Genomic DNA, 14,369 nt, shown 5'->3' with positions numbered 1-14,369 from the left:
TGGAAGTCAGCTTGGGATTCTCTCTCCCTCTGTCCCTCCCCCATCTTGCATGCACACTCTTTCTCTCTCATAAATAAATCTTAAAAAAAAAAAGACAATATTAAATTGTATACAAGGTCCAATGTGTTCCTGGTTCCTTTGGCCAGAGATGTGACGAAGTGCCTTATTTTCCAGTTAGGAAGGCTCTGTTACCAGAGGTTGCAGGGCAGAAAGTCATAAGTCATTTTTGATGAGTTTCTCCCCCTTTCATTTAAACTTGCAATCTCCTTCCTTAATAACAGGAGCAATTAATAGGATTCCATACTATCAAGGCCTTGGAGATGAGCCTGTAACAGCCTTGTGACAAGGCAAGAGCTTAGAACAAGAACTGGACTCAAATGAAGCCAATGCTGCTTTAACCTACCTGTGTGATTTCATGACCAGCACAGCCTCCTCTGTCGCGTTCATTCAGCAAACCCTGAATGTCTTATGGCTGTGATGGGTGCTCTGAGGATTTAAAATGAGTACACCCTTACGCCTTATACCAACTGAGAAGTTGGCAAGAATTTATGGAACTGCATGTTTACAGTATCTGCTTTTCTGTAGTAATGTATTCTACCTCAAGTAAGTTTAATGAAATGTTTTAAATGAATGAATACAACATTCACATCTTCAAGGATGTGAATAGCTCAGGCCCTGTGTATACATAACTATAGTATCTCAGAAAGCTATACACAGGCAAGTCTGCTCAGATCTTCATCCCCACCCCCCCTCAGTTTAGGAAGGCAGCAAAGAAATAACTGCACTCACAGTAAAACCCAGAGGCTATGGTCTGGTCCCATGATCTTTTGCCACATGATAAAGCCCCTCGGAGAATCACTGGGAGGTTCAAGCTAGGTGTAAACTGAGGAACTGTGAATTACCAAACACCCCGACAACAGAACAGACGATGTCTGCGTGTACTAGCCTGGGTACCTAGGACAGTGCTTGGTCCCTGGCAGGCTCTCAAACTTGAGTAGTTAGTTGAAAGGCAGATTCAGAACCTTTCCTTGTTTTCTAGATAGGAGTCAGCTTTCCCCCGAGGCAGGAAGGTAACAGCTATCCAATTTCCTTTTCAGTCCAAGGATTTCCTGTTACTACCTTTGTTCAAAGCTGTACACATTACAGCACGTTACTGCCTCTACGTATTAAGCACCTTCCCTGTGCCAGGCAATATTTTGAAATTAACTTCAGTCTAATTTTCACAGCAGTCCTAGGAGGGAAGTGTCGTGTCTTTATAAACTAAGGCGCAGGCTGAAGGCACTAAGAAAGTGCTGGAGGTGGGATTCGCTCAGGTCTGCGACTTCCAAATCCAATGCTTCTACTACTTTATAACACTATTTAGAATGGAAAATGATGCAACTAAAACCATGGTCCATCTTGAGACAGAAATCTCACAAGGGGCACCTGGGTGGCCCAGTAGGTTAAGTGTCTCTTGGTTTTGGCTCAGGTCATGATCTCTGGGTTGTGAGATCAAGCCCTGCGTCAGGCTCCGCACTCAGCCCGGAGTCTGCTTGAGATTCTCTCTCCCTCTGCCCCCCGCAAATAAATCAATCTTTTTTTTTTTATCTCTCACAAATGCACACCACACATACATTCCCTGTACGATGATATATAATCACCCAACCTTAGGAAAAACAGTACCACTGCCAGCAAGTAAATGCATTTTATTCTCGTTTTATTGAGATTTTTCCACAGCTGCCATTTGGTTTGTATAGCAAAATTTTTAAAAAGTAACTTTTCCCCCATTTTTGATATTTTTATGAAAATCATTTTCTTCGATTTTAAAGCCCTGCCCCTCCCCCAAAGACATATTAATAACTACCACATAATGTGTACTTAGAGGAGAGAAAAGGAACAAAAACAGCTCTTAAACACTTGTGAAACAGGGATCAAAGGCGAAAGTCAAGACGTAGGCCCGCTGGAGGTGTGAAGCTGCTGCAAGGCACCCATCCGCACTCTACCATCCACACCAGCAGATGGGTAAGTCACACACAGACCCTCAGGGGCTTCTCGTTCCTCAGGCTGCACTCCCTTTCTCCTCTCGACCTCCTCTGCTGGATGTCCTTCTCTCCAGATCCGTCCAACAAAGGCAGCACAATCTTTAATACACATTCAACTTTGTAACGGAGACAATACTGTATTCAGAAAGTTTGGCGATTCCCCTCCATCCAGTTCGGGAGGATAAAATATCCAACAGAGTACAGACGGTTTTGCTTTTGTGTCCACTCAAAACACACTCATTAAATTATCAGATGCTTCAAAAGTCCTGATGTGTAGACAGCACAAAAGTTCCTTATAAAAAAGAAGTTGCAAAGTTATAAAAATTTCTGCAGCAGTTTAGGCTCCTCGTGTGGAGGTCCTGATGGCAAAGCTGGTTCTGATAAGCAGTTCACGTGATACACGCAGCAGCATGCCCAGGAGTCCTGTGCTCTGAGGGTTCTATTTAGACCACAGGAGGCTGAAATCCAAGTTTACAAGATTCCCTGCTGACAAAATGTGGCATATCCATCAATGGAATACTACTGAGTGCTCTCAAAGAACAAACTACCAACACAAGTTAGGCCTCATGGATAAAACTCAAGAATATGCTAAGGGAAAAAGCTAGCTACAAGAGACCACGGTTTGTAGGATTCCATTGATGTGATGCCCAGAAAAGGCAAATTTGTAGAGACAGATAAGTGTGGTTGCCCAGAGCTGGGAACAGGATTATCATGTAAATGGACATGAACGATCTCATGGGGTGGGATGGAAAACATCTAAAACTGAGTATGGTTATGGCCTCACCTTTCAGGAAACTTACTAAAATAACTGAAATGTACACTTGAAATGGGTGAATTTTATATGTAAAATAAGCCTTAATAGTTGTTCAAAAAAAAAATCCCTGCATTAAACATTTCTGAAGGCTCAATTAATAGAGCAGGATTATCACTTAGTGTCGAGTTACATGGGAAAACACTGTACTGTTTTCTAGTAAATAGCTTAGAGTTTCCCAATGCCCACCAGAACTGGGTCAATCCTCCTGTTTTCTCCACTCATTTCCCAAACGAATGCATCATGTCCCGGGAGAGGGGCTGGGAATACACAGTCTTCCCCAGTAGGTGGCCGTCCCCAAATCTTGGTCAAATTTGTGAGGTGTGTGCTCGTCCCCATACCTAAACGTCACCTAAACCAAGAACCATTATTAACCTGTGATGCTGGGACCCTTATCGAAGAACACCTGACCTCTCCGATCACAGCAGGGTCGATTCTGGGGCACCTGATGTTTCTACACGGGGTCTGCAGCCGCACTAACGAGAGGATTCAGTCAACGGTTTCCTTTGGCTCCTTCACACAACGTTCCTCTCTGACGTACACTTGCCAGAGTATTGTAATGACCTCCTTACTCCCTAGCCTCTCCAAAATCATGACAAAACTGACACTAGGACAATACACAATCTAAAAAATGCTGCGTAGTAGTTCACTAAAGCATTTTTTAAGCCATAGTTAGCATTATAACCTTAATTAGAGACTCCAGCTGTTTTGACTTTGAAAACTAAAGGTGCTGCAAAAGTCCAGCCCCTGCCTTACAGTCTGTTTTGGTTTGACCGTGCTTGACCCCGAGAGTCCACTGCCACAGTCAGAACGCGCACAGCCCCACAGCTGCAGGTGCTCAGGCCTGGGCGGTAGCTGTCAAGTTTTCTGCTGCCGTTCAAAGACCTGGAGAAACTGTAAAGGCATTTCCTTGACTTGTGTTTTTCTCTTGAAGAGCCAAGAGAAAATAGTTTTCATCTTGGAGTTTTAGAGTCCAACAATCACAAAACTCAGAAACCAGTCACTGATGATCCTACACTGGGCCCAGCCAGAACTGGCACTCACTGCAAACACACACTATTGCTCTACACATTCTCAAGCTTCCAGTTGCCGATGGAACAAGTTTAAACAGAGTTAGTGGCTCAAATTCAACATCAAAATAACCACTTATAAATACCTGCCTCGCCCTTAAAGGGTCAAGGTGCCGGCGGGCATGCACCCAGATCGGTTCCTACGAGGAAAGGTCAGAGACAGGGGCCCCCAGCCTTTCCCCAGTGAAGGTCCAACAAGACCCGCACGCATTTTCTAGTAAGGAGCTGGCAAACTCTCTAGCTGAGCCTATGATCTGGGTGACAATTGTGCTCCCGCCTCACAACACACAAGTGATGGAGAAAAGAGCTAGGCTATGGAGAAAAACTGCAGCACAAGCTGACTGGCTAAGAAAAGGGTTGTGCTGCTAGCCGCTTCCTGCTCCTGGAGTCCGCAGACTCTCGTGTCTGAATGGGACTGGGAAGTCCAGCCCTCAGGTTCCACTGCTCATCTGGCAGGAAGCTCTCTCACTCCTGACCGAATCTGCCTTGTGAAACCATGCTAAAGACCGACATCCAAAACTGAACCCCACAGCAAACAGACAAGCCCTTTGCACTGCTCCCAACATCTCAGCCTATCCTGGTCAGGACAGCAAGCTTCTTTCAGGATAAAGAAACGGCTCCATCCGGATCCCTACAGGACTTTCCAGACTGGGAGCCACACTAGAATCCATTGTTTCTTTCTGAGAAGCCCACGCTCTAGAAAATGGCTCTTTCTGCAGTCTCAATATATTCCCTGCAGCCTTCAGGACTCTGAGCTTGGACAAGGTAATGGAGACTGAAGGAGGAAATGGAGCCCTGGGACACACAGACGTCTCTATTCCTGCACTTCCAAGGCCCTCTCCCTATTAGAGGCAACGACCCCAGTTGAAAGCTGAAGCTGCAATAAAGAAGGTTCGTTATTCATAGCCCTCCCTGGAAACAAGTTAAATGTTCCAGTCTCTTGAGGTAGAGGCTTTGGGAATTAATGTGCACGCCTGGCAATACAAGTTCCTTACGCTACTCTCCTCTGACATGTGACCTAACGGGGAAGGCCATTCTTTAAATGATGCCATCCTATAGACTCAAATGAGGAAAAGATGTGGGTTCGTATTTTAAATCTGACATTAGCCTGTTGCTGTTCAGAAAGTCAACAAGGGGAACACCTAAGAAAAGGGAGAAATTCCTAAGCTTTCTAGACACTGGTCCTTTCCTTCCAACCTCTGTCCCATATCCACATACTGAATTTACACAGACTTTATTTCATTACGTGGTCTTTTCCTGATAGGCCTGTCACACAACACAGTAGCAGTCATACAGAAGCCGCTGTCCCCCTCAGGCCTCTGCAAGTCCTCGTCCTAGGAGAACGGCCAGGACGACACATGTTCTCCTTTAGACCTGACTCTGCCACCTACATCTTCATCACACGAAGGCAGCTTCTGGTGCCCAGTTTAACCCCTTATGAGTATCAACAAAAAAACCTCTGTGGTTTATAGTCAGGAAAAACAAAACGAATATACCCAAAGAGCCCAACCTAGAGAACTCGTAAAGCTGGGTATGTGGGAACAGCAAAATTTTATAGTTGCTGAAACTGTCCCACTGGGTCACATGGTCACATGGGTCAAGCAAGACCTACTCTCCCAGGCTTTTTTTTTTAGTTCTTTTGCATAAATCTGTAAGGTGGGGAGAAGCATCCAAATTGTGAACTGAGCTTCTCACTGGTGTCCTGAAAAATATGTTTATGTGGGAAAAATTATTGGGAATAATTTCTAAGGGAAGATACCAGGAGGACCAAGTCTTCATGGTACTGGCAAAAAACTGCCAAAATACTCTTAAGACACAATGAACAGAATTCAAGGTTGACTACTCCAGACTGAAGCTGAGGGTCAGCACAGCATACCTCTCCTTCCCCTCTGGTAACAGTATCTCTTCTTAAAAACAGTAGGGTTGGGGTGGAAAGGAGATAGGGGACTAGATGCCATGAGGGACAAAGTGATAAACCCACCCTAGAGCTCTTTTACCTCATAAATAATGAAAAATGAGTTTGATGGTAGCTGTAAGCAGAGACTTAAGAACAAGCCAGCAGTGACTGACCCAAATGACAACCACTAGCACAGCCCACCCCTGCTGGTTTACAACCTTCATTAACCATCAAAAGAGTTACCATAAACCAGTCCTTGAAGTCTGTGTTTTCTTGAATGGGGTTCCAGGCAAGGAGACGTGGGCTTGGCAGGCCATGGTAATCTGCTTTATCACAGGAAAGCCCTGGGGGTCAGGGGAGCTGGGCTGTGAACCCTGATTTGCAACACCCCCTTCTTCCATTTGTCCCTCTTCTCATCCAGCTTAACAGACTCGATAATTCTCCAGGTGTTCACTGCCCTTGGTAAGTGTACAGTAGGGTGAGAAGGGCATTCTTAAACACCCAGATTTTCTTGGTCAGCTTATTTTGTTTAAACACACACAGCAGAACATTCCTGATGAAGGGAAAAAAAGACTGCAATTTCCTTAACTCAAAAAGCTAATCATCATCATCATCATCATAGGAAACTGCTCCAAACCAAAGTCAGTAGAACAAAAGAAAAATACTCAGAGACTCAGAGGCTTGTAGAGTAAGACTGAGCAAATTAGTTACTCCAGTCACAGTGTCAAGTTAAACCACTATCCCCCTTCCCCACTGTGCACCCCTCACCCACCCCACCCCCTTCTTCAGCTCCGCCTCTTTGTGCAGCACTGTCCCCAGGTGTGGGGACATACAAGTTCTCCTCAAAGCTTTCTGTCAGCTCAATACTTCACTCCTGGAATAAATTCCTTGGCATCCGGATTCAGATTACTTTTGCTCTGAAATAAGAACCAAGAGATAATAAATCCCACTTTAAAAGTTGTTTTCTCCCTGCTTCCACTATTACCAGTACCTTCCTCTCAGCCACCAAGAAGGAAAAAAGCTCCGGCTGCTATTGCTGGGCAGCTCTCAATGGCTCCTGACATACTAAGCCTTAACCAACCTCATTTTCTCCTCCTGCTTTAGACTCCTGTTCTCTTCATGATGCTTTCATTAGAGACTTGCAAGTTTGACTGCAAAAATAATTGTTCAGTTCACTGAGTACCTTAACTCGAAAATCCGAGTATTCCACCAAAGCAGTTTGGTGACCACCATCCCTTTATTTTCCACCTCGCTGTAGTCTCTTTGGTTATCTACCCTCTTGTGAACGTCCAAAACCTGAGAAAACCGCAGGGCACAGTCCTTTGGAACGTGAGTTCTGTGAGAACTAAGTCACTCACAGAGATCTGACTGTAAGTAAACATGAAAGGCAGGAAATTGGTTTATCCAGTCTTTTAATTTTAAGTGGAAAATGGCCTCTTAGGAGTATGTTCCTTCCAAAACTGCATCATTCAAAACTATAAATATAGATTTGAGGAATAGTAAAAGGAAAGAACAACAGCAAGTGATCATTTGAAACCAAACCTCTTCTGTGTTCAAATTCTTATCCTTAATCCCAGTTCTACTTTCAAAGCCCCCTGGGGGAAATGAAAGCCGGAGATGCTGCCACAAGAATGTTTTCACAATGCTGTGTGTGGTGCAACGTGTCTCCAATGCACCCTCTTATCAAAGCCCATGGGATGATGGGTGAAGAGACAGGGGCCAGAGACTTGCCCAAGGTGGCAGGGTCAGAAAAAAAGTCTGTCACTCCAAATCCCACAGTCTTTTCACTATGTCTCCTGTGCAATTACGTAGGGCTCTTACCAAAATATCTTCAGAATCGTGACCATCGCTGATGGACAGTCCATTTAACTGCTGCTGCAACTGTCCCATGGCCTGCGGCAGGTCCCGGGAGGGGATGAACCAGTCCTGGTCTTCTTCATCCAGCATCTCCTGGAAGCAGCGGTCTAAGAAGTCTTGCTCCTGCAGCTCCTCCTCCACCTAGCAAGCCAAGGTGAGGAGCTCACACTTACCGTCCCAGTACGACTCACCCCTCCCAGTGTTCTACCTCTCTCTTTTGGAGGGTATTGGTCGGCAGTTGAGAACGATCTTGTCTACTAAGAATTAAGATGCTTCGAATGACTGGCTAGAGAAAATACAAGTTTTAGTTTTTCAACCAAATTCCATCAACAATAAGACTAAGGAAACAGTATTCAGAAGAGCAGAAAGTCCAGGCCTTCACATCTCTTCCGACATCTCTGTGTGACACAGACATGTTCCATCCATCCAGATGGCACTTACAGAGAATCACTTTAAAGCTCGAGACTCTTTTCTCAGTCTTGTTAAGCAACTCTTCTTAAATTTCCCACTTTACAAGTATGAAAAAGGTACAGGAGTTATATAACTAGACCACTACCTGGATAGTGGAGATTAAATCAAAACCAACTCTCAGCTTCTGGCCCTCTTTTCTGGTAATGAGGCCCCTAAAGGAGAAAAATACTTTCAGAACCTTAGAAAGAGATAAAGAACACTTTTCGGCAAACCAACAGAAAATGATGTCATCAATGTAGGTATCCTTTCAAAACAAGGAAAAATATGAGTATTTAAACAACTTGTATTTCTTAAAGATGGCCCTAAACTAAAGCACTATGTATCTAGGATATTTTACACCTCTTTGCAGACATCATTAACTCTTAATAAAGAGAACGGTCCAGTCTGCAGATTAAGTGTGGTTTTAACAGGCCCTGGGCTTCACATTTGGCCATCCCTTTCCTGCGGGCTAGTGGCAACTGATTCCTAGCTCACTAGCACCACCATCAGAGGGGAAGTCAAGCAAAAATAATCACCCAAACTAGCCCATACACTTACTCATGAATTCAAAAGTCATCAGTAGCACAAGACGTAAAAATAGTCTTCAACATTACAATTAGCCACACTGATCTCAAGTAAATTAGATAATTACAAAGTACTTAAAGTAACAACCACCACAAAATATTTCCAAGCCGTAAGATCTAACATGACTGTTCAAGATCTGCCTTGCCTCTACCCGAGAGCATGACAGCATGCTCCTCCTTAGTAAATCTACCCTCATCCATTGGTACACAAAAATGGTTACCTGGGCACAGGGATGTGACTGCAAGCGTGATCTATGTGCTAGTCCCAAAATCATGACACAGTGAGCTGACTGGGGGCGGGAGGAACTGCTGGCTGCCCCACTAAACTTGTTTCCTTGTTCCCAGAGCACCAGGCTGTTCAGTTAAAACCGCATTTCCTGTCTCCCATGCTGGCGATGGCCACGTAACTATTCATCATGTAATGTCTTCCCGAAGGGATGTGAACACTTTGGCATCACCTGGTCAAAAGGAGGTCCCTTCCTTGGCCTTTACCTCTCCCCCTTTCACAGTGGCTGGACTTCCAGTTATCCTTCAGCTACTCAGCTGATCAATGCCCTGGCCAGGCCGGAACAACACCATCGGAGAAGCATGTGGTCGCAGAATCACTGTCTACCTAGAATGCCTACCTTGAGCTATTAATGTCACAGGGATACAAGACAATGGATTACTGCTGAGTCTTTGTTCAAACAGTCTAGCCTTTCCCCACCTAACACACTTCTCCATCTCAGACATACGTTCTACCAGTGCCTGCGTCCCCACGTGGGGAGCATGTCAGGCTGGCCCGTCTGCACACAGCTTCTGTCCCCCAGAAGTCTATACCACATCACCATGGCATGAGATCTCCTTGCAATCAATGTGTGGAAAAGTATCAGTATCTTCCTCCGAAGTACCATACTCTGGTGTCTTACCAGCTGAAGAGGCTTCTTGGTGAGCCCAGACCAGGCCTCCATGCATTTTTAAATTCTTCTCAAGCTGATAAACCCATTTCTTTTGTTATAGATGAATGGTAAAATATTATAGCTGTTCAGGTACATGCATCTTAGCCTTCCACTTCTTTCTTTACCTGTCTGTTGAAATCTTCTTCGTTCTCCATCCACATGTACTCTGCAAATGGGTTTTCCTTCTCATCGTGCCCATTTAATCCCTGATCTTCCTTGGATTTTACATTAGGTGATGTATTTGCTACACTGGATCCATTCATTATGACAGAACCTAAACAGAAGCAAAAGAAAGGATCAAGGGAATGAAAACCTAGAACATCCAGATTCTTCCAGAAGCTTCTGAGGTTCTAAGTCAAAGTTATTACCTATAGATGAACAGAAACTATTAGTCTGTAACTGTTAGAAAACTAACCATATTCTGCAGTTATCAACTATACAGATGTAGAATTCTTAAAGAGTTAAAAGAAAAAAAATGTCTAGGCTCAGTTAGCCTTTCTAGGCAAGTGGGGAGGGGGAGATCTTTTCAAGTCCATTTTTTGCAGGTTCTAGAACCTAATCAAGGTCACAGCTTCCTTAATGTTTAAATAGGTAGAGGAAATGCATTTTTTTTTTTAAAGATTTTATTTATTTGACAGAGAGAGACAACGAGAGAGGGAACACAAGCAGGGGGAGTGGGAGAGGGAGAAGAGGCTTCCCACTGAGCAGGGAGCCCGACGTGGGATTGGATCCCAGGACTCTGGGATCATGACCTAAGCCAAAGGCAGATGCTTAACAACTGAGCCACCCAGGCGCCCGGAGAAAATGCATTCTTAATGAACACTGTGAATGACTACGCCGTATTCTGATTCTCAAGCTGTTTTTCTGTAAAACATATTTCAAAAAATAATACATGCTCACTGTATTGATAAACAAAAAGGAGAAAATTAAGGTTACCAGAGTTAACCAACTATCCAGAGTTAAAAACTATTAACAAGGTAGTGCACATAACCTTTCTGACTTCCCCTATGTGTATGCAGACACATAGACACACACACATATCCCCCAAGCATCCATCCTTAGAGTAACAGCACAATGCTCTATCATTTGCCTTTTCTCATTTCTGTGTTAATACCACCAAATTGTCTTTTGGGGTATTTCCAGTGTTTCCATGTTATAAAGGTTAGATGAACTTCTTGTGTTCATCTTTTTCGATGTTTTCCTTAGGATAACCCCAGAAACTGAACTGCTATATTGGAAACTATGTTTGCCTTTTTTAAGGCTCTTGATTTATTGCCACACTGCCATGAGAATTTAAATTCCCACCAGTAGGATATCAGTGCCTATTCCTCTGCACTGAGTATTATTATTTTATAAACCACTGCCAATCTCTTAAGAGAAAAATTGTCATTTATGGTTTACATTTACATTTCTGTGATTTTTTTACCGAGACTGAATATTTTGAGATATACTTACCGGTCATTGGAGTTCTTATTTTGTCATTTTTCTGCTCAAGTATTTTCACCATTTTTCTATCAGGGTATGTGTCTTTTATCTGCTATAAGGACTTTTATTATATTTGTCATAATTTTTATTTTTCATTAAAGAACTTATAAATTAAAAATACTATATTTGTTTTGTTTGCTTAATTTTTTGGTGGCAGTTTTTGCTGGCCTTAATTTTTGTCTATGTCTTGTGTGAGTGTTTGCCTATGGCTTTTTAAAGTACATACATATTTTTTTAATTGCTTACATTTGGCTTCCAAATCCACACTGATGTGTTTGCTGTCATCTGGAATGTGTCTTTTTTCTGTTCTTTATTTAAATCTTAACCATTCTTCAAAAATCATTGCAGTCTTTACTCACTGCTTCCCTCCTCTACCTTCCCGTACCTTGTGAGCTCGGAGTTCATACTACTTAACTATTCTGTTTCATATGCATAATTTTTCTCTTTCCAATTAGATTCTCAATTTGTGAAATCAAGATGGAGGTTTATAATCTCAATCTCAACTCCATCTCCTCCCCCATCCTCCTTGAGGCATCTTTAAGTTTTCTTTAACAATTTTTTTCCTCACTCATTTCCATCGTGGCAACATTCATGAAAAAGTCTTTCTCTGCTTCTGGGTACACTAAAAAATCTAATCTTAAAAGACAAGGGAGAATTGTGATGAGTAAAAAATTAGATGAAAAATCAACTCATTGATATTTCAAAAAGAATTTCATTTATGACAGAAACCATTTAATTCACTGCCGGTTTAAGTAGGGCACCTAGTATAAAACATATTGGTTTAACACATTTTAAATAGAGACAAAAGAAATCAATGATTATTCCAAACACTGCTATATAATAATAATTCTATAAGCCTAAAGAAGGTAGAAAACCAGTTCTTTAATTTTACCACCTCCATTTGCAACATAACAATGCAGAAGCAAGTCTGCTCTAACTGCCAGGGCAACTGCATGACTAAGTAGGATATCCCTAAGCACAGAGACTCTTTAAGGACCTGACCCTTGCTGGGTAGCAGGTTAAACAGTATTATATTTCCAAAGACTCATTTGGCAATTGGTTACAACCAGCACAGTGATTTCTCCCCATCAGTATGGAAATCACCCAGAGAGAACCAGTATTCAGTTTTCTAAAATACCTGCCTTTGCCTAAAAAACAGATCCTAAGTGCACATGACCGTAAGGAAAAAGAGAAGGCAGATAGACAAAGAATAGAATAACCCATCTAATTCCAGGGTGAGGTGGAGTGCAGAGAGCAAACCACAGGATGCTGTCGTTCATGAGAAAGGGAACGGAAATGTACCATAATCCCACATTGGGGATGGTACCCAACTTAAAGCAAACACTTTGGAGAAGTTGAAAACACTGTGATATGGGACAGTTAATACTAGGAAAGAGGTTCTCAGGAGGCTATACAGTGTTGATTTGTAGTTTATATCATTCTACCTGTGTTTTCCACACAATTGGAAAGCTTAGGTTTCCCTAAATAGAAGCAATCCAACAACTTAATTTGTATAATGTTTAACAATTTATTTTTAAAAATATTTTATTTATTTATTTGTCAAAGATGAGAGAGAGAGAGAGAGAGCACAAGCAGGGAGAGCAGCAAGTAGAGGGAGAAGCAGGCTCCCTGATGAGCAAGAAGCCTGATGTGGGGCTCAATCCCAGGACCATGGGAGTATGACCTGAGCCAAAGGTAGACGACGCTTAACTGACTGAGCCACCCAAGTGTCCCTAATGTTTTAACAATTTATAAAATACTTTCATATCTATGCTCTTTCAGGCACATAATCTGTCCAACTTCATTCTAAAACAAAACAAAACAAAAACATCCAGATAGTGCTACATGTAAGACCAAAGAAGGTACCAGATTCAAGGGTTAAGCAACTTGAGTTGCTAGGTTAGCTCAAGAATAACACTGGTTTGTGGGCCTCCTGGGTGACAATGCACTGGTGCTTAATGTGCCCCTAGACTTTAGTAGTGGAGTGGGAATGGGGAGATTTTGCTGGATACTGGTAACTCCTAGGTAAGGCATTTGAGGAATGCCTTCCAACTCTGGGAAGACACCAGGTAAGACAGGACCACTGCCCATAACTTCCCTGACCTTCCTGCCTCCAGCGTTTCATGTAACATTCTCTTCCTGTTCCCAGCTCCTCTCTAGTTCACCATCCACTATGCTTGCCCTCTAAATACCCAGTATTTTCCTAACTATCCTATTTTGACCTTTGATGTTCATTATTTCACTTGATCCTCACCACATCAAGGTACATTATGTGTCATCCTAGTGTAGTGGGGACAAAGAAAATACCCCCAAAGCTTCCAGAGATGGGGGAAATGCTTGGGTACATAAGTAGGATCACAAATCAGAATGGCTGCCATGTTGTCAGCTATGTTATGGTAGAGAGGACCATGTGACAAGGAATTGAATCCTGCTAACAACCATGTGAGTGAGCTTAGTTCATCTTTCCCCAGTCAAGGCTTCAGATGAGACAGCCATCCCAAGTGATAACTTGACTGTAACTTCATAAGAGACTGTGAGGTAGAAGCATACCCAGCTAAGCTGCTCCCAGATTCTTGACCCACAGAAACTGTGAAATAATAAATGTTTGCTGTTTTAACCTGCTAAACTTTGCAGTAAGTTGTCACATGGCAATAGATAATACAGGTATTCAATAAACAATGACAACTAGTTCCGCCATACAAACCATCAGTTGCCACATGTTTCCTCTTATCTATCTAGAGAACAAGCGTGCAGTTTGAAGTAGGTCACGGCTTGAGAAGTCCTTTAAGAATTAAACCTCAACAGTAGATAAAAGAGTTTATGTCTGGCCTGCCTCTATATTGCATTATGAAATCTGAGAACTATTTGAAACTTATTCCCCCTCTACCTCAGTTTCTCTTATACACACGCAAACATCCTGAAAATGGAAAATAAGAGTTGTCATTTTGGATTAAGATGGGAAAGCATGTAGCGAGCACAGATTCAAAATAGGGGTGCTAAGGCCTGCTAGGCATTTGATTTAGCACTTTATCGTGGTCAAGAGTTCATGTCTAAAATATTGGGCTTGAAATAGGGCCCTCAGTTCCCAACCATAAAGAACTTCAGGTCTTTTAATGTGCCTAGGACATTACTACAATGCTTCATCAGTTCAACACTTTGAACACCCACAACTTTCAGATCCAATGCGCTCATACCAGAAACTAGCTATTCTTTGAACCTGAGGTTTTTTCAGAAGCTATAAACCTGGACTGTGCCC

The 14,369-nt window shown here is 42.7% G+C and overlaps 1 protein-coding gene across 1 annotated transcript in view; it reads right to left on the bottom strand.

The window, feature by feature from the left end:
• Positions 1 to 835: 835 nt before the first annotated feature.
• Positions 836 to 14,369, bottom strand: part of PAIP2B (poly(A) binding protein interacting protein 2B) — a 32,259-nt gene continuing 18,725 nt past the window's right edge. Inside the window, exons 2-4 of the mRNA XM_027621740.1 lie at positions 9,754 to 9,902; positions 7,621 to 7,797; positions 836 to 6,716 (exon numbers count right to left, since the gene is read on the bottom strand). Coding sequence (XP_027477541.1) covers positions 6,660 to 6,716; positions 7,621 to 7,797; positions 9,754 to 9,891 — 372 coding nt within the window. The 5' untranslated portion in view covers positions 9,892 to 9,902 and the 3' untranslated portion in view covers positions 836 to 6,659. The remainder of the gene's footprint in view (positions 6,717 to 7,620; positions 7,798 to 9,753; positions 9,903 to 14,369) is intronic.

This window comes from Zalophus californianus, chromosome 8 (assembly GCF_009762305.2).
Source record: "Zalophus californianus isolate mZalCal1 chromosome 8, mZalCal1.pri.v2, whole genome shotgun sequence".
NCBI classification, from domain to species: Eukaryota; Metazoa; Chordata; class Mammalia; order Carnivora; family Otariidae; genus Zalophus; species Zalophus californianus.
This window is presented reverse-complemented; position numbering and strand designations above follow the sequence as displayed.